Source organism: Taudactylus pleione, unplaced genomic scaffold (assembly GCF_031769625.1).
Source record: "Taudactylus pleione unplaced genomic scaffold, aTauple2 ptg000116l, whole genome shotgun sequence".
NCBI lineage: Eukaryota > Metazoa > Chordata > Amphibia > Anura > Myobatrachidae > Taudactylus > Taudactylus pleione.
Window position 1 is genome coordinate 2,676,626 of NW_028284518.1, and position 25,823 is coordinate 2,702,448.

General features: G+C 45.5%; 1 protein-coding gene across 2 annotated transcripts in view; it reads right to left on the reverse strand.

The window, feature by feature from the left end:
• PHACTR1 (phosphatase and actin regulator 1) overlaps positions 1-23,461 on the reverse strand; it is a 378,024-nt gene extending 354,563 nt beyond the window's left edge. For both annotated transcript variants that reach the window (XM_088471646.1, XM_088471643.1), the window contains exons 1-2: positions 23,385-23,461; positions 19,652-19,751 (exon numbers count right to left, since the gene is read on the reverse strand). In XM_088471646.1, coding sequence (XP_088327772.1) covers positions 19,652-19,712 — 61 coding nt within the window. In that variant the 5' untranslated portion in view covers positions 19,713-19,751; positions 23,385-23,461. The remainder of the gene's footprint in view (positions 1-19,651; positions 19,752-23,384) is intronic.
• Positions 23,462-25,823: the final 2,362 nt, after the last annotated feature.

The window sequence follows — 25,823 nt, forward strand, 5'->3', positions numbered from 1 at the left end:
TTCCTGCTTCAGCCTGCCAAGTGGATCCCTCTCTGGCGTCCTCCTCAGTATCCTCTAAGGGCGGGCACTCAACACTTAAAGGATCCATCAGTTGACCACATATGTCATGTGTCCACAACATTTAAATGGGAGCTGTCTATTGAAGCCACTATCTAGCTACAAGATGCTTCCCGAGTATTACATCATTTTGCCTTGCTCCAGTGTTCATGTGTTTATCTCCTATGTCCCAGATCCTGCTTGTTCATGACTACTACACCTCTGCCTGTTACCCTGACCTGTTAGCCTAACTCTTTACACTCCTAACTCTCTATTTATAAACCATTGCTAGCGAAGTCAACCATTGGCTTGCCTGCCTCTTGGATACTGATTTTGTACTGAGTCTCTCAGTTTCTTCCACTAGTCCCAGCTAGGATCCTGACAGCACCGTCAACCATGGACCATGGTGAAAAATCATGGGAACCATTAGATTCTGCACCTTGACACTGCCAGTGTATTGTATAGTTAATCCCTAATTAGCTAAAATTATTCCTTAGGTGTGTCAGTAGGTAGGAGCAGAGTGGTTGGCAAAGTAGGACAGCAGAGATGCATCTCAGGAATTGTCATATTTTAATGATTTTCTCATGTTTAACATGCTGTAATGCACATTTTGTAGAGTATTCATCTCTAACTCATTTTTCCCATTGCATTTAAGCTTGTTCAAGATGCGAACTCATCTGATCCATGTACATGATAGCAGGGGAAGTGGAGTGGGGGAGGGGATATGCAGAGAAAGAGCGGAACCCAAAGTCTCCCTGCTCTTTTCAACATATGTCATTTAACTGTAGTTGCCAAGGTGGATCCCTTAGCAACTATCCCTTGTCACTTAGCAATTTGTAAATTGTTAGCAGCTTCAAAAATATGGAAATATAATTACTACAGTATGATGTATCTTTTACAGTAAACCAAAATGATTTATATTAAAGATACATCTTTTTTTTCAATAGGTTTGCACGTTTAAGTATAGACAACTCATTATTCAAGATTCTTCCAAATGACCCTTATATGCAAAAACAAAATGTAACCTGTTATTATAGTATACTTTAATATATTTTTTCTCTTTCTACATATTCTACACATTCTTATACATTTTATAGAGGTTAAACAGTGTGGAACTAGTCATATAATTCAGTTGGTCAGACAGAGCTGGATTAAGGGGGGGCACAAGGGTCATGTGCCCCCTCTCTAACAGCACCCCTGTGCATGCCACTCGTCGCTGACAATTGGCAGAATTGTTTGCCTTCAACACGTTACAGCAGTACCACGGCCCCTACCATGGGAAAGAGGGGGGGCATGACTCCAACAAACCTGTCACCAGATCACTCTGGTGATGCTCGGCTCACTGCACCTTAAAGGACATTTAGGAATGAAGTCACAATGCTGCACAGTGACTGCGGGAGTAGAGGTAAGAATAGAACCATTAAGGTTAGTAATGCAATTGAGCAGAGAGACAGATTTAAAGTTATTAGATTAGCTAGTAAGTGGTAATGTGTTGGAAAGTTTCAGTGGCATGTGGGTAGATCTGGATGGCATGTGTGGTGGTATGAGTGGCATGTGTGGGACAAGTGCAGAAGTCTGTAGCATGTGGGGGTATGTGTGAAAATCTGAAAGGCATGTGGAAAGCACGTGTGCCCAGTCATTGTAGAGTACGCCAGCCAATCAGCTGGCGTCTCCGTCAGAGCAGCTCGCTGATTGGCTGTGTGCGGTCAGATTGTCTCCTCCATGGACTTCAATGGTGTGAAATCTCCATTGAAGTCTATGGTGGGAACCGATACATTGTATCCAGTGATATAACCACAAGGTTCACCTCAATGTGTACCCAGCTAAACAATTTAAAGTTTATACTGCTATCAATTTTTATCCAGAAGCTTCCTATGTTCTGAAGTCCTCACTATGGCCCTGATTCAGAGCCAGACGCTCTGACCAGAATCAGGGCCCACCTCCATAATTATGGAGCGTCCTCCTGGACGCTCGTATAGCTGTGGGTCACCACCCACAGCCTATATGAGCGTGCAGGATGATGGTCGCGATGGTCTTGACCATCGCGACCATCACCACTGCGAGCCGAAGCCTGCGGTTGAGTTTCTCAACCGCAAGGCCCGGAGTGATTTTGGCTCTATCAGAGCCAAAATCACTCCCACTGACATCACTAGTGATGTCAGTGGGGCCGGCTTCTGACGGTAGGTGTTCCCTTTGGAACGCCCCCGTTTGGGAGGCACGCCCCCGGCACGCCCACCAAAGGGGGCGTGCTGTCAATCAACATCGACAGCACGTCCCCTTTGATCAGACACAACGAGCGAAGGAAAGTCCTTCGCTCGTCGCATCTCGCGCATGTGCACACCATCGACCCACTTGCGAGCGGACAGCCGCTCGCGAGTGGGTCTGAATCAGGCCCTATGTTCTGAAGTCCTCACTGTCTGTATGTCTGCATGCAGCGGCCTCCCCTTGAAATCACAATTTTCCAAAATGACGCAGTCATTTTGCTACCGCAGTGAGGTTGTCCACTTATGCAGTACATTTTGAATTTGTGTGAAGGCTGTAAATGCAAAATGTCTGCATTTCTTCATCGAATAAGCATGTTTTTACTGTTCTCACACATCATAGACTGATGACCAGCATCACCTATACAAGCAAAGTGATCACTAGCCAAGTAACTGTCTATTCTATAGACGGAATCGGTATGACATACCGCTGGACCTAAGCCCGGCAGATGAAATACCAACGCCGGAAGTCCGGCAGATGAAGATCCCGACGGCGCCGGGTAAGTATCCTAACCCTCCCCTCCCCCCCTAACACTCCTTTAGGGGTGCCTAACCAGGGCCGAAACTAGGATTTTTGTCACCAGGGGCAAGACAGTAATTTGGCGCCCCCCATGTAATTCCCCCTGCAGTAGTGCCCATATTGTAATGCCCCCATAGTAATGCCCATATGTTAATACCCCCATAGTAATGCCCCTGTAGTGCCCACCATACAGTAATGCCCCTGTAGTGCCCATGCGCCCATATTAATGCCCCTGTAGTGCCCATGCTTTCATAGTAATGCCCCTGTAGTGCCCATGCTCTCATAGTAATGCCCCTGTATTGCCCATGCCCCCATAGTAATATCCCTGTAGTGCCCTTACAGTAATGCCCCTGTAGTGCTCATGCCCCCACAGTAATGCCCCTGTGGTAATGCCCCTGTAGTGCCCATGCCCCAATAGTAATGCCCCTGTAGTGCTCATGCCCCATTAGTAATGCCCCTTATTGCCTATGCTCCCATAGTAATGCCCCTGTGGTAATGCCCCTGCCCCCATAATAATGCCCCTGTAGTGCAGCTTATTAAAAAAAAAAATACTTACCTTGAACCCCGCTCCTGCGTCCGGTCCGCCGGCTGCTCCTTGGAACTATGGGGGAGATGTCATGACGTCTCCCCCATAGTGCCCGTGGGGAGAGCCGGAAGCTGGAGTTCGGGAGAGAACTCCAGCCTCCGGCTCCGGCTACACCGCGTCGCTGCAGAGAAGGAGCCGGGCGCCCGCTGGTAATAAATATTACCAGCTGACGTCCGGCTTGGAGCCTCTCTGCAGCGCCGGGCTGGAGGTCACTGGCACCAGGTACAGCGGCTCACCCGGTGCACGTGCACCTCCAGCCCCCCCCCCTAGTTGCGGCCCTGGCCTAACCCTAACCTCCCCCAGGGGTGCCTAAACCTAACCCCCCCTCCCCGCACCAAAAACCTAACCCTCCCTGGGGGTGTGTGCCTGATCCTAACCCCCCCTTCCCCCAGCCTAATCCTAACCCTTCTGGGGTCGTGCCTAACCCTAAAGTCCCGAACCCCCCCCCACCCCCCACGGCTAACAGGTCCCGACGCTCGGCTTACCTACGTTCGGTAGTATGCTGGACGTCAGGATTTCTGCGTGGGGCTGATGATAGGCGTCGGTATTTAGACACCTATCATTAGTCCCATGCCAAGATTTCATAGTCGGGAAGCCGTTTGTCGGCATTTCAACCGCCGGCTTCCTGATTACATACCGTCTAGACCAGCATACCTAAATATTTTCATTCGCTGATTGTTTACCTGTATTTGATCCCTGGGTTTGAATGACTACCTTACACGTGTGCGTAAACCTATCCATGTGATCTGGAAGCGTTCGGTTGCTGTGCATAGACAGCTCGCTAGCTAGAGTGACAGGAGAAGCCGTTTGTGGATGGTGACAGGATGAGCCGGCCCTAGCCAAATTAGGCAAGATTTTGGGTGGTGCATCCCATAGGATCCTGAAAAAGTGGATGGTCTCACTGTGCTGTGGCCCCTTCCCCATTGTGCTGCAATCCTGACACCCCACACCCAGCACAGATCACAGGACAGCACAGATTACAGCACCCATCACCTGTCCCAGCACAGCACCCCTCACCCAGCAAAGCATCCCTCTCCCAGCACAGCACCCATCACCCCTCTCCCAGCATAGCACCCATGCTAACCACTATCCATCATCCAGGTGCCTCATCCCCGCAAACCGCAGCTGCCCGCTTACTGTTTGCTGCTGCCTGGCCAGATCGTAGCTGTCAGCTGAGCTCTGATCATGGACGCTGCACAGTGACAGTAGCAGCTGCCAAAGTCTCTGCCCAGCCAACAACTGTTGCCCCAGCTGTTCATGCCCCAAAGCGCTGCCAGCCCTAGACGGGCTTGGGTGCCCTAGGCATTTGCTTAGTTTGTCTATGCCTAGGGCCGGCTCTGTTGACAGGGGCTAGACATTATAAATGGGTGAGTGGAGGTGCGAACGCAGGCGTGCCTGAGCATCTTAATGCTGTTTCAGAGGCATGCATAATTAAGATGCAGCGTCATAGTACACGTCACATGGTTGTTTTACACACTGAAGCACTCGCAGTGCTTGCGGTAGGGTATAGTCAACCACAAGTGCTGCGTTTGCTTCTGATGGTACTCGATGTTACCGATGGTTGCATACACATCCTGGAGATGATGTGCATAAGACAGACTGTTGGTCGTCTGCATACACACCGCGATCACAAGCGAAGACATAGTGGACGTGCTAATGCTTTGCCTTGTGATCGCGGATTTGCATACTTTCGCTGCGTGTGATCGCATCTAGCGAGCAGATCTGAATCGAGCCATGAGTCTGGAGAGTATAATGGGTGTGTCCTCGCGGGCAGGGGGCGTGACCTTGTGGCCCGAATACGTAATACTACAGTGCAGCACCCGGCTCCTGTCACTGAGGAGTCGGCACTTTGGTGTCACCCCTCGGTGGGTGACACCCGGGTGCGGCCCGCACCCCCCTTGTGACACCACTGCCTGTTGTATCTGTGGAAATATCCAGCAATGGGAGTGGTAGGAGTGCCAATCTTAATATACTTGATTATGGGATTATAATAGTGGATTTTATTTGATCTTTAATTATTTTACAATAAGATATGGTCCAGTATATGGTCCAGTATATGAATTTTAATTTTAACATTTGGAACTATTTAATACATACTGTTTGAATCTATCAGACTGGTGATCCTTAGCTTTATTCTAATTATATATCCCTTTTTTCATTCAATTTATATCAGTAATGATATAATATCACTTGTAGTCACAGGCTACACAACAGTACATAAAATCAAACTTGCCTACTCTCCCTGAATATCTGGGGAGACTCCAAAATATCATATACAGTAGCTCTTCTGGACTATTGGTAGAGTAGACCTGGATCCATCCCGCTTCATTGCTGCCTTCAAATTGCTTTGTTGCTGCCACAGGGCCTGATTCTGAGATGTATGCTGATGATGCAATCACACCTGCATACTCTCATGGATCGCAGTTGCTAAAATATGCTAATGCTTTCCAAAGCTTATCTGAGCATAGGGACGCCCACTGCTGCCGCCTCGTATCCATCTGACAACATACAACAGCGTGAACATTGGTACTAGCAACGCACATCGGGCAGTCACGCAGCATGTAAGTCAAGTCTGACCAGCTGCAAATACTGCGACTCTCCTGACACGCAGAGAGCTTTCATACTACGAAGGCGATTGTAATGGCTAATTTATGCACGTTAATGAAACGGCGTTTAAACGGTCAGACACCCCTGCATTTTTCTAACCAGCCCCCCCCGTTACCACTCCCAAATACTGACTACCTGTCTCTCACTTTGAGTGATTCCTATGTACAAGAGTAATAGCAATGCAATCGCTGCGTGCCGCTGCTGCAGAGTAGCAAACAATCTCTCGTTCTGTGAAAATATTGGCATTGCGTCTGTCATTGAATCAGGCTCAGTGGCACAATTGCAGCACTGAGCAGTGGGGGGCTAGGCCGTAATGACGCAACATGTGGCACCACTCTCCCCGCACCTCCCATCTAGAGCTTCTCCAGTGCCAGATTAATGTCCACATGGGCCTGGAGCTGAAATTTATGAAGGGCCTATTGTGTGCCGCTGCAGGGGGTGTGACCAGCGCTGCAGCAGTGTGACTGGTGATGTGGGGTTGTGACTAGTGTGGTGTAGCTGTGATTTACATAGGGGTGTGGCCTGTGCTGTGGGTGTGTTTTGACTGCATACAGTGCCATAACTGCAGGTATGCGACCGGTGATGCTGCACAGAGCGCAGGGCTCTGTTTGCAGCACCATCGCTACCCCATGGCCTTTGTTACTGGCTAGCAGGGTGCTTGCACCCTGCAGCCAGTATCACTGCTGCAGTACTGCCCAGACAGACACCCTGCAGTCTTTGCAGCCTCCTCCGGATGCTCTGGGCAGTGTTGCACTTCCAGGTGCCGGTGGCCCAGGCCCCTCTACACGACAGCATGACGTCATGTGGTTAAGGGGCAGTGCCGGCACAGGGCGCTCTGGAGCCAGCTGTTTGTGTGTGTGTGTTTGTGTGAGACACTCTGGAGCCAGCTGATTGTGTGTGTGACACTCTGGACGGCTTGTATAAAACACACTGACCCGTTTATGTAAGCAATGTTTCAGAACTTGTATTTGTCATTTTGCTAATCCTGACGAAATAATGAATACAATTTCTGAGACGTTGATTACTTAAATGTATTCTAGTGTGTTTTATACAAGCCGACAGTCATAATGTCAATATTCATTTTGTTGATATTAAAGTTAATTTAAAAATGACTGTGTGTGTGTGTGTGTGGGGGGGGGGGGGGGCTAGGCCGGTATACAATCGGGAAACCTTCTGCCTTAATACCGACAGCCGGCTTCCCGACTGTCATATCCCGGCGAGGGTGAAATGCCGGGCGTCTATATCTAGACGCCTGTCATTTCCCCGACGCCGGGAGACAGGCGCCTGGCATCCCGATCGAAGGGATGCCGGGCACCGCGAGCGGACAGCCACGAAGGGGGGGGGGGGGGGGTTAGGGTTAGGCTTAGGCTAGGGAGAGGGAGGGTTAGGCTCCCCCGGGGGGGACTTAAGGTTAGGCACCCCCCGGGGGGACTTAGGTTTAGGCAGTGAGGAAGGGGGGGTTAGGGTTAGGCACTTAAAGGGGGGATTAAGGTTAGGCACTTTGGGGGGGAGGTTAGGGTTAGGCACGCCTAAGGAGGGTTAGGTTAGTTTATACTTACCTTAGCGACGATCGGGATTTCCAGCGCTGACGGGCTTCTGCTGCCGGGAACTCTGCTTTTGTAGGCCAAGCGCTGCCGGGAATCGAACCGCCGTCCATGCGGCCGGCGGTATTTCATACCGATTCCGGTTAGGCCCTAGGGCAAGGGAACCTTTTCTATGCCAAGGGCCATTTTATAACATTATTCGCGGCCCAGGTGCAGGCCACGCTCCCTCCATGTGACATTACATAAGGCGGGGCCACAATCCCTGGCGATTACAGCTATGCCCGGGGCATCCTAAGGATTTTCCAGGGAGCTGTAAGGGCTCCTGGCGGCACTGGTGCATCGATTCTGGCTGCAGGGTCCTATTCTAGGCACCCTGGTAACCAGATGAGACTAGCAGAGAAAAGTTCAGAGGGCCAGACCAAATGACTCCGCGGGCCTTATACGGAACCCAGACCTGAGGTTCCCCATCCCTGACCTAGGGGAAGGATAAGGCTAGGCTGCGGGGGAGGAGGATAGGTTTAGACACTGCACGGAGGGTTAGGCATTAGGGGAGGTTACAGTTAGATTGGGGGGGCGTGGCTAAGGTTAGGCCCTATAGGGGGGGTTAGAGGTAGGGATTAGGGTTAGGCTGTGCCGGGGCATTAGGCACTAGGGGAAGGTTAGGGTTAGGCTGCAGGGGGAGGAGTGGGTTACGCACTACAGGGAGGGGTAGGGATTAGGTTTAGGGATGGGGGTAATACTCATCGGAAGGCAGGAGCAGCAGAGGTCATGACTGCTGGGACCCGAAAGCCGCGCTGGAGCTGCTACAGCCATCAGGAGCATGTTAATGGGCCAATATACATATTTATACATTATATGCTCCTGTACCCACCTAATTTAACACACACATATATATAGCCATGTAAATAAATATATATACAAAACATACATAAATTGTACACAGGGGCCAAACATTACACTGACCTGTGGAATGTGACATGCTGGGCTGAAGTGCCTTCCCTCCTGAACTAGGCGATTGGTCTGGTGCACAGTCACAGGACACAGCTCTGCAGTAGGACGTACAGGAGGCGGAGCTTAAGGCACATAGGGGCGGGGCTTCGGCGGCCAGAAGTGGGCGGGGCTTAGGTCGAGCAGCCGAGAGGAGGGGTTGGGGGTGACAATGGGCTCAGCTTCGGGCGGCCAGTAAGTGAGTGAGCTGGGAGGTGAGTGAGTCAGCTGGGCTGTCGGTGGTGACAGGAAAAAAAAATCTTTTTTTTTTCCTGTCTGCACTGCAGTCCTTGTATCCTGTGGGCCTATTTTCAATGGGAGGCCTGGAGCTGTAGCTCCATCCGCCCCATTGTTAATCCGGCCCTGAGCTTCTCCTCCGGGATCTCCCGGAGTGCATGGGGGTGCAGGAGACTTGATAATCACGAGCATCCTGGCCATGCTGGGAGAGTAGACAAGTTTGAGCAAAACCATATATTTACTTCCGCTTTTACTATAAGGTTTGGCCTAAACTGCATGATGTTGACAAACAACTACTAAAAAAGAATAAAAAATAAGTGTCACCAGTCAAGGGGTTAAAAAAACACTTTTTAAAAAGCAGAATTTTATGATTGCGTGTACCAAGCCTTAGGGGTCTATTTACTAAGCAGTGTTAGGAGACAGAGTGAAAAGTGATAAGAAAGTGATAAGGTGCCAGCCAATCAGTTCCAAACTGTCATTTTTCAAACACAGCCTGTGAGATGACAGTTGGGAGCTATTGGCTGGCACCTTATCACTTTTCACTCTGTCTCCTAACACTGCTTAGTAAATAGACCCCTTAGTCTGTGTAGTAGGAGGACTTTATTGGTTTGTTGATACAACTTATAAATGGAATGCTGCTGGGTAGACAGCACAGAGGATGTAAAGTTGTGGTGATAATTGGCTAAAAAAAAACAAAACCTTGTGGCGGCAGGATGGAAGGTAAAAAGGCAGCTGCATTTTCATCTAGTTTTGCTCTATTAGTCTAACCTAACCATTTCATTATTATATCTTAAATCATGAATTGACCTTTGAAAAAGTTGTTGTCATGACAACCATTACTTTGATGACTCATTCCAGCAATGTCTAGCAGTTGTTAAAAACGTGCATCATTACTGAACCTATACTCTTAATAATAAGTGTATGAAGCGGTAGCTGCTGTGATGCCATGTGACTCAGACGCAAACACCTGCAGTACTTAATACAGCAGGAAATCATCAGGTGAGAAAACAATACTGCAACAACACGCCAAATATAAGTTACTGCTCTGACTTCTCACTAAATAAAATGATTATGTTATTTCTATATATTTAAACCCCTTCGCTGCTGAGGGTTTTCTCACCCTTGTGCCGGGACTATTTTCTGACGTTCGCGTTCCTCACATTCCATCATCACTATCACCGATTTTATTTTTCGTGGTACAAACACAAATTATACTTTTTGTTTTCTTTAGAAAACGTATTTTCTGAAAATACAGATGTATCCACATACATCTATCCTCAAATCTCACCAAGAAGCCCGATTTATCACACCCCGGACTTTGCTACTTAGCCGCGCCAAAACACTAATCCTAAACACCTAGTGCCTGATTCAGAGAGTTACGCAAAGCCGATATTTTGCAGATCGAGCGAATGTTTGCAAATATGCATACGCGGTGATTGCATTGCTATTACTTTCGCACATCGGAACCACTCACAAAGTGAGTGATAGGCAGTCAGCATTTAGGGGTGGTAACGGGGGGTGGTTAGAAAAACGCAGGTGTGTCTGAGCGTTTAAATGCCATTTCATGGGCGTGCATGTGTGTCAATGGTACCGATGTTTATGCTGTTGCACTGTCATGTTGTCGGCAGCAGTGGGCGTCCCTATGCCCGACTAAGCTTTGGTTAGCATATTTAGCAACTGTGATCCGTAAGAGATCGCAGTTGCGAATGCATTAGCATACATCTCTGAATCAGGCCCCTAGTACACTGTTTGCAAACTTAAATACAAAATTGAGGAAAAAGCCGCACACTGAAGGAGAAATAGCAAGGTAGAGGAAATAGTACACAGGGCAGGTCCCATATGAGTGACCCTCGCAATACAACATTATGCTCAATCTGTGACTTTATACCACTTCCTTAGCAACAAAAAACCTAGAACACTATTTGTGAACCAAGGGTCTGATCCAAAGTTGTGCGCAAACCCCTTGGTTTGTGTATAACTCTGATGGTTGCAGTTCGGCGCATACACAGGTTCTGTACTGCGAATGTGCCAAACCTGGTCTGCGAAGATGGTCTCATTTCCCTCCCTAATTCATAGCATGTTGTTTGTGGGTGGGGAAGGAGCTACGACATGGATTGTTTTTGAAAACAGGGGCATGTCGAGGCCAGTGTCTGCATCTTCAAATGCAGCTTCACTAGCCCCGGCTGCATGAATTTCACAGCCATCCTGAAAAACTTGAGGGTTACCCAGATGGCCGATGTTCACGCAATCCTCTGATGCAGCAGCGGGTCACAGATACCGGCATGAGACATCTATTTACACAAAGTGGGCATTAGCTTATTATTGTACATCTGCTGCATACAAAGTTGCAGTTACTGTATAATACTTTACAAGTTTGAATCAGGCTCTACGTCGCTAGAATGAGGAAAAGTAGCAGGAAAAAGTAGCAAAACTGCGGAAAATGTAAGCAGCATGGGAATCACGCCAGGATTCTCAAGCCACATGGAGGAAGAAGAATAGGTGTATGTGGACACATCTGTACCATTAATCTTATTACTTATTCTAACACGTGGATATTTTTTAACCCCAAAGGCCAAACAGAGTGGTTTTTTTTTATAGAAATTTCACTTTGTAGTCCTTGTTTCACCAATAATCCACATTTCCAAAAATATTTAAAAACAGGATTCTGTGTCTGAGCAGGGGGTTGTGGTGGTGCCCTTGGATGCTGTCAAGGTCTTTCAGTGGGTCTGTCTTTAGGAAGTACTCCTCAAATATGGCTTTGGACTTAACTTCATTCAGCGGGTGTGGTTACTGTAATTGGCCCTCTTTAATTTAAAGTTGTATTATACAGCCTCCTAACTATCTCGTGAGTGTGTGCGTGCCTCTCAGGATAGTGCACTTGCGGAGTTCCTTGCTGAGCAGACGGGTTCTCCCTTTATTCCTCTGCAGGTTCAGTTGGCAACGCCATTATAATCTAATGTCGCTCAGCTGACCCGACCAGCATCACTTTTATGGCGGTTCACACAAACTCAGCCCAAATGGTGTAATGGTTAATATTACTGCCTCACAGCACTGAGGTTTTCTGTTGGATTCTAGTGTTCCCGCTAGCCTGCCAGAGCGGCAGGACGCAAGGGGGGCTGGCCCGGAGTCTCTGCACGGGAATGGGGACACACCTCCAATTGTCATGCTCTGTAAGTGCTGGGCTTCCCCCAAGGTCTCCCCTCATGGTGAATAGATGCTGTGTGCATGCACACGACGTCTATTCACCTGGCAGTGATCAGTCATCGCAACTTGGCCCGCAGGTGGGGAAGGCTGAGGGCATGCTGTTTTAGTAGGGCACCGCTAAAAGGGCAGGGTGCAGTTCGCCCTTTTAAAATCGGGCAGGGTGCAGCGCACCGCTAAAACCAGCTAGCAGGAACACTAGGATTCCCACCATAGCCATAACTGTGTGGAGTTTGTATATTCTCCCCATGCTTGCGTGGGTTTCCTCCAGGTACTCCTCCCACAATCCAAAAATATACAGGTAGGTTAATTGGCTACTGACAAAAAATAATCCTAGTGTGTAAGTGTGCATGTACATGTGGTAGGGAATATAGATGTAAGCTCTACTGGGGCAGGGACTGATGTGAATGGCCAAATGTGTTGCCCCCCAACATAAAATCGTTCTGACACTCCTGGCAGAAACAAGCAGCAACTCAGTACCTGAACCTCTCATTAACTGTGACATAATGTCCTGGGCCAACATGTATTTTCCATTAAATACGTTTTATTTTAAAGGCCCTTTTGAGTGCTTTATTTGCTAAATACTATATATATATAGTATATATCATTGTTTTTCTGTAACTCCACCCACACCTCGTGAACCTATATTTCCATGAAAATAGCCCAGGTGATGGGGATTGGCCAGAATTGTTAGTGGGTGGGCTTAGATGCAGGAACATGTATTTTAGGACGGTAAGACCTGACATTGCAGATTTGCTGGCCCAGCCATGGAGGAGGAAAGAGGTCACAGGCCACCAAGAAGGGTGTTAACCTGGAAATGTGGGTACTGGCATTCAGAGCTGCTTAAGGTTTTGTCTATCATTCCAACTAAGGGCATAACACAATATTTGGAATCCCTTTGTGGGGACCATCCTGGAGGAGCACCTGATGAGCAGAACAGAGCTCTAGCAGCTGCAGCCCGTAGAATGCGATGAAGGACAGGGTTCAGAGAGCCGGGCACTCCCAAGTGAAGTAGATTGGGCTGACGAGGGGACTATGGCGACAAAGGCCATGACATCAGTGAAACTACAATCGATGGGCCCCTGGGTTAGCAGATATGCAGACAGAGAGGCACAATTATTACTGGAAAGATACTTCATGGCGAGAAGGCCTGAAGAGTGAAAAATATATATAAGCGCTGGGAGTGGTCCCAAAACAGCCACTGGGGACATTTCAGTTGATATCAATGGTCTTATCCTAAATAGGATTCAGCAAATGGATGATGGGCGGGGTCTATACAGGTGCAGCTGATACGTTTGGGTTTTGGGGCATATTTCCAAGGAAAATGGAACAGACATTGGGATGTGTACAGAAGAATGGGCGAGCACAGGAAGGATAAGTGATATGTCACTGCTGGAACGGGTCCCAATGGAATTGGTGGGTATATCATGGAGCAGAAATTCCAGGACTGGAGGGCATATTTTAACAAGATTAAGAAATTGTTTCTTTCCCACAACCGTCGTTGAATTCCAAAAACTGCTTTTGGGTTTAATTTCATGTATGCTTATATGTTTTTATTAGAAGTTTGGGCAACTTCCATATTATATTTTATTGTCAATAGATGCTTATGTCTTGCTCAATGACAATAAATTTTGAATTGAGATGAATAGCTTATTAATATCTTATCATCTGGTCCTTAAGCTACTGAGGGTTTTGTACTAGTGTGTTTGTAGATAAATAATTAATTTCTGTAAATAAAAGGATAGCTCACTTCCAGATGGACAAGTCCCACGTGTAGGGTCAATGGCAGATGAACATGGTATTAAGGGCGGGATGTACTAACTGTGCGGTGTACATCCCGCCAGTCACCGCAACTATGCTAATCGCATATGCACTAACAGATGCGATTAGTATCGCAAAGGACAGTTCTTGCGATAATCCCTCTGCAGGAAGTCCTGGCTCCTCATACTTCCTGCAGAAGAGGAGAAGGAGGCAGTGGACCCAGGAGGAGCATGCAGGAGGAGGTGAGAGGGGGCTGGCAGTGTGAGGTGCAGGGTGGCAGCGAAGCGGAGAGATGCAGTAAGAAGACCATAGGCTTCTATAGGGTAACACCAGAAAAACCTGGTGTTACTCTACACATCGAAAATCGGGCGCCCGGGGGTTAGTACATATGGAAATGCGGTAAAAACCCAGAAAACAGGGTTTTTATAGCATTTTTCCTTTATTACATCCCTGCCTAAGTGTCTGATGGTCAGAGCCAGCCCTATGCATTTGGAATGCCAAGGTGCATGCATTCCAAGCCTAGGGCCAGCTGAGCTTGACAGCGGGCAACGGCAGGATCGGGATGGGCGGACGAGACCTCTGCTTTTGATGTCCCATCGTGATCAGAGCGTTCAGTTCAGCTCTGATTCGGCTGCAGCTCATACAGCCGGCAGTGGGAGTGGGGAGCAGAGACTGTGGGGGTAACAGGCAGTAACAAAAATCGCTGCTAGAGGAGGGCTGCTGGGCATGCCCAGCTGCAGCAGCTCTTCCCCTCATGTACCTTTGAGGAGTCCACCAGGCTGGGCCTGTCTACAAAAATACACACAGGGGGGGTGGGGGCGCCATTGCTCTTGCTGGCACAGGGCACCAAAATGTATAGTCACAGCTCTGAGTATAGGTATAAGGGATGAGGATAAGTGCTACATATTGAAAATGGCCCCAGATACATTGCAAAGGTTCTTAGTGGCCTACATGATCCAGTCACACTGCAATGTGGGTTTTGCCTCAGTGGGTTTTGAATGAAAAAAGAGAACATATATAGAGTTATGTGTGTACTGTATAAAGAGAAACTAGTTGGGTAGAATGGTCTATAGAAGTTAAGTGAGTAGGGGCTCTATTTATCAACATTATTTTTACTAAAATAATGTGAAAAAGGGTGTTTTCACACCCTTTTCACATTATTTTAGTATCACCTATAGTTATTACAGGGCAATTGGAGTAGAATTCGTAAAATTCTACTCCAACCCCTAAGTATCACTTACTTTTAGTAAAGCAGATCGCATTTCCCATAATTGCAATGGGGGGTCTGCGATCGTGGGGGTGTGGCTTAGCGCCGGGGGTGGGGCTTAGCACCGGAGGGGAGGTAGCAGCGGCGACCGGTCAGCACATGTGCGGGCACTTAATCACGGTATTTTTGCCGAAAATACCGTGATAAGGCTCCAAAGGGGATTAGCAGGGACAGAGCTTTATCGCAAGCTCTGTCCCTGCAAGGGATTTGTAGTAAATCCCTGTGATATTGCCTGAATTCGCAATGCAAATTCACTCGGTAATATCACACTACAATCTGCATTACCAATGCGGATTGTAGTAAATAGAGCCCTAGGTCTGATGAGCTTGCTGAAGAGGTGAGTTTTTAGGGAATGCTTGAAGGTTCTGTGGCCAGAAGAAAGTCATATTGTGAATGGGAGGGCATTCCATAGAGTTGGTGCATCCCCCAAAATAGTCCTGTAACTGTAAATGGAAGCGTTAAAGTGTGTGGAAGAGAGACACAGATCTTAGGCATGTTGAGATCAGTGAACAGTTGTATGTTGGTGTATTGTCGTTTATGGCCTTGTATATTAGCAAAAGTATTTTATATTGGATCCAATAAGATACTAGCAGTCAATGTAAGGACGGACAGAGCGGAGCAGTAGCAGCAGAATGTTTTGCAAGGCTAATCTGTCCTGCAGCTGCATTCAAAATGGATTGTAGGGGTGAACGTTTGGTTAGGGAAAGACCAGTAAGGAGACTATTGCTATAGTCAATGCTGGAGATAAAAAGTGCATGAATCAGAGTTTTTGCAGTGTTTTGTGTAAGATATGTGCGTATTCTGGAAATATTTCTTAGATGTATGTAATAGGATTTGTAAACACATGGACAGTTACGAGTCAATGATGACACCTAGGCAGGGAGCATGAGGAGCAGGGTTCATTTTTACAGACAAAGGAAATATTAGGAAGGAAACTTCTGTTGACTGGTGGGAAAATGTTTAGCTCCATTAAGTTTGATTTGGCTGGAGGACATCCAAGATGAACTGGCAGAAAGACAGTCAGTAACACAGGCCAACACAGATGGCGAGCGATCTGGAGAGGATAAGTACATTTTGGTATCATCTGCATAAAGATGATACTGAGGACCTCATTCAGAGTCGGTCATTGCGGCCGCACGGTCGTAAGGTAAAAGGGGCCGGATATGCAAATGAAGCGCTCTCAATTTGCGTCGTTAAGATGTGATCGTTAGCTGGACGAGCGAGGGGAGGATGCGGCCGTAAGACTAAAAATACACCCCCTTCTCGTTCGCATTACACGTCATCTCCGGGCATATAAGGATTAATCGAGATCATCGGGAACCATCGGAGCTGGTCGTAGAGCTTAAGGTTGACTATACCCTCTCTTAAGCACTACGATCAAGTTAGTGTAAAAACCTCCCATGTCACATGTGCCATGACACTACTAGTTAATTATGCACTCCCATAAAACGCCGTTTGCATAGTCAGGCACGCCTGCATTCGGATCTCCACTCCCCCGTTCACAAGCACCTTCCCCTGTTACCACCCACAAAAGCCTCATCCTGTCACTCAAACTAATGACCTGGCCAAGTTGAAGGAGAGAGCAATTTCTGATCGTAATAGCTAGTTTGCGCACGCGCATTGCAAATTTTACGCATGCGCAGTTTAGCGAACATCGGTGGCGTACGACCATGCGGCCGCAACGACCGACTCTGAATGAGGCCCTGAAATCCAAATGAGCTTATTGGTTTTCCAAGAGATGTGGTATAGGTAGAGATGAGCAGAGGACCTAGATCTGAGCCTTGTGGTACTCCAACTTGTAAAGAGAGCAGAGATGAGGTGGTTCCAGAGAAGTGACACTGATAGAGCGATTTGATAAGTAGGATGATAACCCGTATATGATTGTGTACTGAAGATCTAGAGATTGTAGTGTTTGTATGAGAAGAGAGTGGTCCTCAGTGTCAAATTCAGCAGAGAGATCCAGGGGTATTAGAGGTGAGTAATGGTCTTTTGATTTAGCAGTAATCAAATCATTGACCACCTAGGTCAGCGCAGTCTCAGTAAAGTGTTGAGAATGAAAGCCTGACTGAAGAGGCTCAAAACTAATAAGATAAGTTATTTGAAAATGACTGGAACTGGAGTATTCTAGAGATTCAGAAGAAGACTCAGGTATGACGTTGTATAGGAAAAGTTTGGGTAATAGCAGATAAAAGCCTGGACCTATTTTTGAACTTTAGTTTCTGTTTGACCATCCGAGACAACTTTCAGCTGTTGTCCTTTTTAGATCCTATTAACCAATACCCTCAAATGCTAACCTATCAGTAAAATATTAGAAATATCAAAACATTTACACTAGTTGACCATAGTAAGGATTTTTAGGCAGTCAGCACAGGTTCCAGTACTATAATTAGACCCAGACTTTCCTCATTCAGACTAATTAACCCACATACAGATGGAATAAGTTTACTTTAGGTAACGGGTGCGATCATGCCATTTACTTTGCCATAGACTGTGCCATTCTGCCCTTGTTAAACAAAGAAGTGGACAGAGTTACCAATAGAGCCATAGACTAGGATGTATAGCAATCAGGCAAATATTCTTTGGTTGGAGAGCAAATGTCTAGCTTGTCAAACAAACATGTTCCATCTGTATGACCCTGACAAGAGATAAAGTGAGGCTGGCATTATAGATTCAATTCCAATGAGCTTGGAGTAACGATTCATTATAAAATAATAGAGGATAAAGTTGCTATATATAATAAAACACTAGGAACAAGGGGCCTGATTCAGACCCACTCGCGAGCGGCTGTCCTCTCGCAAGTGGGTCGATGGTGTGCACTGCGCATGCGCACGACGGAGGGAGCTCCGTCGTGCGCATGCGCGAGACGCGACGAGCGAAGGACTTTCCTTCGCTCGTTGTGTCTGATCAAAGGGGGCGTGCTGTCAATGTTGATTGACAGCACGCCCCCTTTGGTGGGCGTGCCGGGGGCGTGCCTCCCAGACGGGGGCGTTCCCAAGGGAACACCTACCGTCAGAAGCCGGCCCCACTGACATCACTAGTGATGTCAGTGGGAGTGATTTTGGCTCTGATAGAGCCAAAATCACTCCGGGCCTTGCGGTTGAGAAACTCAACCGCAGGCTTCGGCTCGCAGTTACGATGGTCGCGATGGTCTTGACCAAAATCACTCCGGGCCTTGCGGTTGAGAAACTCAACCGCAGGCTTCGGCTCGCAGTTACGATGGTCGCGATGGTCAAGACCATCGCGACCATCAACCTGCACGCTCATATAGGCTGTGGGTGGTGACCCACAGCTATACGAGCGTCCAGGAGGACGCTCCATAATTATGGAGGTGGGCCCTGATTCAGAGCGAGCGCTCTGGTCAGAGCGTCCGGCTCTGAATCAGGGCCATGGTCTTTTTTGTGCATTATAATGAACATAGGGCCTGATTTAGCAAGGAATGAGACGAATGCAGATGCACGTACCTAGCCACTGCCAGAATATGCTAATGAATGCATACGCACGGCAATCGCAACATAATAAGCAGACGCCCAGCATTACATAATACCACCCACTTCCCTTTACTTACATCCTCTATACCTGGCAAGTCAGCGAAAACATCGGTAACATTGAGAACCATCGGACCCATGCGCACAGTAGTGGTTGACCTGACCCTCCTGCAGACAGCGAGACTTCCGGTGTGCAACTAGACCTCAGGCTGCATCCTCCGCCACAAGGGCTTAATTATGCATGCCCCTGAAACACCGTCCAAATGCACAGGCATGCCTGCGTTTGTCCGACCACTCCCCTGTCTCCACCCACAAACGGCACTTCCTGTCAATCACTTGTCCCTGGGACTGCGGACTCCCTGCGTACGCATACTCCATCACACTGGCCAGTTGATGCACTGCGATGCATGCGCAGAGCAAAACTATCGACCAATTGCGTGCGTCTGCATCCGTGCGTTGCTTGCTGAATCAGGCCCATAGATCTCAATGTAAGTTTAGTGTAAATTCAAAAGTAGTCTGGTATCCACTGACATACTGTATAAAGACTGCATAGACTAACCAGTGAACTTCATAATTGACCCTGAAGCTGGAAACGTGAGCGTCTTATAAAAGACAAATCAGGTTATCATTAAACATGGAAACATTATTTCACACATTTGTTCAAGGAGTGAACGAACGACAGATTCTGTAAAATATAAATTTTGCCATTTATTTTTTAGCATATGACAGTTTAGTTGCTTTTCCCCTGGTGCTGCTGTCATCTGCATGACACATGCAGCACTTTAATACAGACAATGTTCCACTACTTCTCTTACACCCACATATTGTCAGTGTGAGGAAAAACAGCAATGTCGTTTCTGGCAGAGGCTCTGAATGTGTTGGTATAATTACTTTCTTGGGCAATCAGATAATTACACAAAATAAATTTAAAATTGCAATACTAATATAGTAATCAATGAACATAAATATTTTCCAGTAAGAAAACTAAATGCAGTTGTATTCTAGAGCCTGGGGAAACACAAAATGTTACATGGGTATCTGCGCAACTAGCTGGAGTGTGAATATCAACAACAATTTAATTGGTTTATAAGAGCATCAATGTTTAAGAATAAAATTAAATTTCAACAAAAGTGTTTTATTCTTCTAAAAGCAATGTTACCTTGAGCTCCTTGGCTGAATAAAAGCCTTGGTATAGAATCCACATCCAAAAAGTTCGTCATCTTTAGATAGCTGAAAGCAGTCAATTTATCATCGAAACCCTATAGAAAGAAAAACATTCCATGAACAAGCGTTTAAGTTAATTTAATTTAATTAAGAGATAAACTATGTTTTTGCTGTTATAGGAAATTTTTAGTATTTTGGGACCATGTACAGTTGAAGCACTTTACATTGAGACATATGGTGAGATCGGGTGATCACCGAATCATTCAGTATGTTCCCAATGGCAACATCTGCTGGGCTCCTCCTAATCATAACAGGGTGCCTTGGTAAACAAATGACATTGAGGCCCAAGGGACAGACACTTGATTTCGTAAGTTGATACAAAGAAAAATGCTATTTGTAGAATGTGTGATGACTGTAAGTGAAAGTCTGCAATAATAATTCAAAGCAAGAATGGTTGTCAGCCTATAATTATTACACTATTTCCCATGGTTGCATTCTACTTAATCAGGTTCACACATCAAAGAGGAAATTAATCATCCATATGTGCTGGGGTCTTCTCAGTCACCCACCACTGATAACACTCTCATCATACATACCAAGACCACGCACATCACGCCTTCTATGACTATAGCCTTTTTTTCCTGCTGCCTCTTTTAGGGGTTTTTCAGAAATATTTTTCTTTTTTCATATGCGCCCCCCTCATGCCTAATCCCACTACTCCTTATCATGCCTGCCCCTCAGTCCCTGTAAAATATTTGGCCAGCATTGGTACCCTCAGACCAGGTAATGGTTACAACTATGTACAATGCTTTGTATTGTTGTTAGACATGGATTATAATACTTACAGTATATGGATATCAGAAATAATTTGAAAAGGCAATAATGTAGTAACACATTTACAACTTCATATTTATTACAGTATATTCGTGAGGTACCCACAAATATAAAACATCCTCAGGATTTTAGGAATAAGGAATGCAGTAGATATTTCAGATATCTACCATGGTTCCTTCATTTCCAACCGTTAAGTAGCACCTACAGGGGGTTGGGTACAGGATGCCGGTGCTCAGGATCCCAATGCTCAGAATCCTGACTGGGTTATAATCCCGACACAACCAGGTAAGTATACTAATCTTACCAACCTCTAACCCTCCCTCCCTGCAGCCTAAACCTAACCCCCCTGCAGCCTAAACCTAACTCTTCCGTCACGCAGCCTAAACCTAACCCTTGCCCCCCACAGCCAAACCCTAACCCTCCCCTTAGTGCTGAGCCCCTAACCCAAATACTTACTGTCGGCATGTCAGCGGTCAGGATACTGGCATTCAGAGCTCCGGCAACTGGCATCATTACTACATCCCCCCACAGGCTATGTTGTCTGATTTACCAAGCATTATGGAGCTTGGCCCAGGCAGCTAATGCCATCTGAAGATGACGTTAGCCAATAGTAGCCTATGGGCTACTCTTTTCGCAAAATCTACTGGATAATCCCTCTCCATCAAAGTCACAGCAGTACACTCACCGACGCTGAATCCAGAAGAGCGTGATAGCAGTATCTTCTTCAGAAGCTCTGCTACAGCACTACAACTTTGGTAATGCAAGCAGTCATTTTCATGACTGCATTGCGAGATTGGGGGCAAAATTTTCATGCCACAACCGCATTATATATGTGTTTTTTGGTAACTATGCCCTTATTAACTTGTAACTTTTCTTGTTTTCCTTTAGAATGACGTTCTCATTAATTTTTATTTCATTATTGAACAGCTTATTTTCAGATTTATAATATACTGACTTTCAGACTGGGCACTTGCTTTATATATATGCAGCTAGCAGTGACGCATTGAAAGTATTGAATTCCTCCAAATGTGCCATGAGTCACCATTTCTAACTGATTTGAACAATAAAATTACATTATCCTTTCTCACCACACAGCCGGACACATATAATTGCAGCTATACAGCTACAGTATCTGTAGTGATGTATATTTCTGACAAAATCACCTCATCATCCCAAGTAATAATCGCTTTTTCACAAAAGTCATTATATTACCATCAATACAGGCATAGGGTTTTCTTGCTGTGCCTCTTTAATGTTTCTGTTGTAAGCATAGGGTTATATCACTTATACCTCTTTTCCACCAAAAGACTGGATCTGACCTAGGTTTTCAGACATGGTTCCAACCCAGGTCAGACACCGATTAGGTTATTCTCAAGTCAGACCCATTCACACTGAACCTGGGTCTGCCCTGCTAAACTTGTGAGGTCATAAAAAGTGGGAGATTTCTGCTCCACAACCACCAATCAGCTCATTTTAGGCATGACCCAGGTCGAATAAACCAGGTTGCGCCATTTACACTGCACCATTACCCAGGTCCATCCTGGGTCCAACCCTATTAGCTACCTGGTTTGGAATGCTGGGTCACTTAACCCAGGTTATTTTTCAGGGACCCTTTTACATTAAGCTGCGACCTGGGTAGACCCAGCAATAACCCAAGTTTTTGCTCTGGTGTAAAAGGGGTAAAATATATCAAACTTCTATTATATAGTTTTTTAAAATAAATGCTATACATTATGCCCAATACATATTAATAAGTTACTGATAAAATGTATTTATAAATTTTAAATGTATTCGATTCACATTATTTCTGAATATATTATTAATATATTTAGGACACTTTTTTGGTACTGAAAAACAACCAATTATGTGTGGAGTTTGTATGTTTTCCAAGTGTTTGCAGGGTTTCCTTCAGGTACTCCGGTTTTTTCTCACAATCCAAAAACATACTGAAAGGTTAACTGGCTTAGCAATGTATTCATTTGTATATCTGTAACTGTGTCCATGTGATAGGGAAGCTCCTTTGGGAAAGGGACTCTGTAAATTGATGGGTAATATGTCTGAGCTACTAAATGTTAGCAAAAATAATTATATTAATAATATTCCCACTTTATTAATTCTAATTAACATGAATTAAGTGCAAATTCTCATTGCTGTGCCATAACCATGGAAAAGATCTTTATATAAGCTATCTAGTTGTAGTAGCCTGTCACAGTATTGAAGCAATTAGCTAATAACACTCATTTTCTAGTGCGAATATGAATTTAAAAACATGGAAATGTTTTACAACAGTAACCATATTGCTCTAAACTAATTACACATCAACAAATCAATATTTTATCATTTTCTCTAGGTCTTATTGGAACGTAAGAGGATTAATGATTCTGTGAATGATTCCCAGCAGTTACACTGCTGGTACAGGTCTAAAAGATGTCAGCACAATGAAACACACTGCTGCTAGCAATACTGATCTTCCCATGAAGCAATCATACCTGTGTACATAATCTACTAACACAAGTGCATCACTGCAGTCACTCGTACTGTAACTGTGTCAGTTATGTAAAATCATGTTCTGACATACTGTACGTATCTCAATATGTCTGTGTCAGCCTATTGCATGTTTTCTACTTATAAATACACATATAGGCAAGCTGCAGGGTACAAGAGGTAACAAACCACAGTACAACCATGGTTACATATACAGGGCACTTACAGGTAAAATACATAAAGCAAAGTAGGCAAATGAAGAATGTAAGCATACTAAAATTGCCCCATACAGCTTATTGTAGACATTCTGTTCTATAGCTGCAATAGCAACGTGCAAATAACTTCTTCATCATACAATATTTTTTGTGACAATCTTTAAAAAGGAAGGTTTAAAATTAAACAATACTTACTGCCAAATATCATGTGGTGATGACAGTCCCTGAAAACTGCTCCAAAGCCAGGCTTCTTCAGTCATTGAAAAAATTTCTCAGCATAAAGAACAATTTTGATCCTATGACTGGGACTGAGATGAATAATGCATAGCATCAGACCAACTTCCTGTGATCAACTGATAAAAATGGCTAGTAGATGTAACCATGGCAACAGAGTCCCTTTACCGCCATTGCTTCAATGTCTCTCACCTTCAAGGAGAAAATCACCGCCCCTTCAGATAAACTTATTTAGGATTTTAAAACGAAGGGGCAAAGAATGCTTGCACATCTACTCCTTGTTTTGTTTCAGTCACAGTAATTCATTATATACTTTAGTTTCCAAATAGGATGACCAATAACCCCATTTTTTTATTAGTATACTGTATATATTTGCATCTTTAGTTAATAAATTTCTCTGCTAGTTCAGCTGTTACTTATCTTTTCTATGAAGCATCTTGCAGAAAGAAGCACCGTAATCGTACAGTCGTTACTGATCCCCTGTAGTGCCTACACTGAATGATGTGTCGTTCAGTGTAGGCACCCTCTTTCATTCCTGAACATGGCCAATCTGTCGTTATCGGCAGATTGACCTGTATGTTCAGGCGATGATAGATGTAGGAAACGACCAGCGGGAGCGCGCATCGCTGGTCATTTACGACATTATAGTGCATGATTTGTGCACGATTACTGAGCGATTGCATGATTACGATGTCGTAATCGTGCAATCGCTCAGTAATATTGCCAAGTGTTTACGCACCTTTAGATACAGCATGCTGTACAGGTGTATGGCTCAGTGTCAGTGAATTCAATTAAAAATAAATGAAGGATTTATATAAAAAATGCAAACTGTCCTACTGTCTTTCAGTGATCGTTTGCCCCCCCCAAAAAAGGAAAATGAAAGCACATACTGTACTTATTTGCTTGTTTAAAAGAAATATCTCGACACAGATTGTCAGTGTTATTTTGTGAATAATGAATTGCATAAACAATGACAGTACTCACCTATATTATCGACCCTTTTCCTGTCCTCTGCTAAAAAGTGAGATAGTACAGTGGGTTCCAGGTAAAGAACACCCACAGCACTTCGTGTGGAGATAGAGATTATGAAGGAACATTAATTCCAGTTCTGCTGGTTTTTTTTATGTTATGATGATGTAAAACCTCCCCTGACTCTGAATGATGCAGTTTATTATTAACATGCATTACTTGCTAATTTAAGAGAAATGAAAAGGTTTTTTGTCATTGAATATTTTGTGTGTTCTTTATCTGCCCCCTCAGATTTCATTAGCGTGGAAAATTACTTATCTGCAGGTCTGTGGAAGGTGAGCAGAAATACAGATCCAGTCTTCACCTTTCGTACTGTACACTTTAATTTTTCCAAAAGCCTCCTGTGGTATTATTGTGATCAGACAGAAGTGGGAAAATAATTATAACAGTTGTTTGTTTTACCTGGGAACAGTCATCCAATTGGTTGCCCACAGGCTTTGTATGGTCACTATGGGGTTTTAATCTCGGCCCAACACTGGCGATGACTCAGAATAGTCATTAGAGAAAATCAATGACAATATCCACTTAAGAGGTGGCTTACAAAAGAGGAGCCAAACAGTTTCAAAACAGAATGCGCACAAGGGAACGGATTTTATTTGCATGCTGAAGCTATGGTTTTGTTCAGTCCTAATGCGTCACATAGCTGAGTGGTATGGTACAGAGGGCCTGATTCAGAGCCGCTCGTAAGCGGCCGCTCGTTTGCTCCGAGCGATGTTCGCACATCTGCCCATGCGTATGGGTCGTAATGCGCATGCGCCAACCAGTCAGTGCGGTCGGAAAACGTGTGTTCGCAAAATTGTGAGTGCCTGCTAATTTGAGTGACAGGATGAGGCGTTTGTGGGTGGTAACAGGGGAAGGTGCTTGAAAACGGGGAGTGGAGATCCGAACGCAGGCATACCAAACGGTCAAAGCGGGCGTTTTAAGGGTGTGCATAATTAACAAACCAGCGTCATCGACCACGTCACTTGGTTGTCTCTTAGCCTGAACTGTTCGCATGATTGCGGTAGGAAAATCCAACCACAAGCACTGCGAGCAGTTCAGACGCCTTTCGATGTACTCGATTAATCTAATAAATAGCGGAGATGACGTATGATGCGAGCGGCCAGGGGGCGTCTTTACAAAATAGCGAGCGCATGTTTCGTTCACTCGCTCAGACATAGAGGCGTCAACAGACCGCAAAGAGCGAGCGCTCAATTTAAATAGCCGGCCCCTTTTTCTGAACGAGCGAGCGCAAATAGCGTTCGGCTCTGAATCAGGCCGAGTACTGTATCTGTGTTATCCCATATATATTTTGTCCATATTTTTTATTTTAAACAATGCCTCCAGCTACACTACTCTGTTGAGGAGATGTAGTAATTGTTAAAAAAAAAC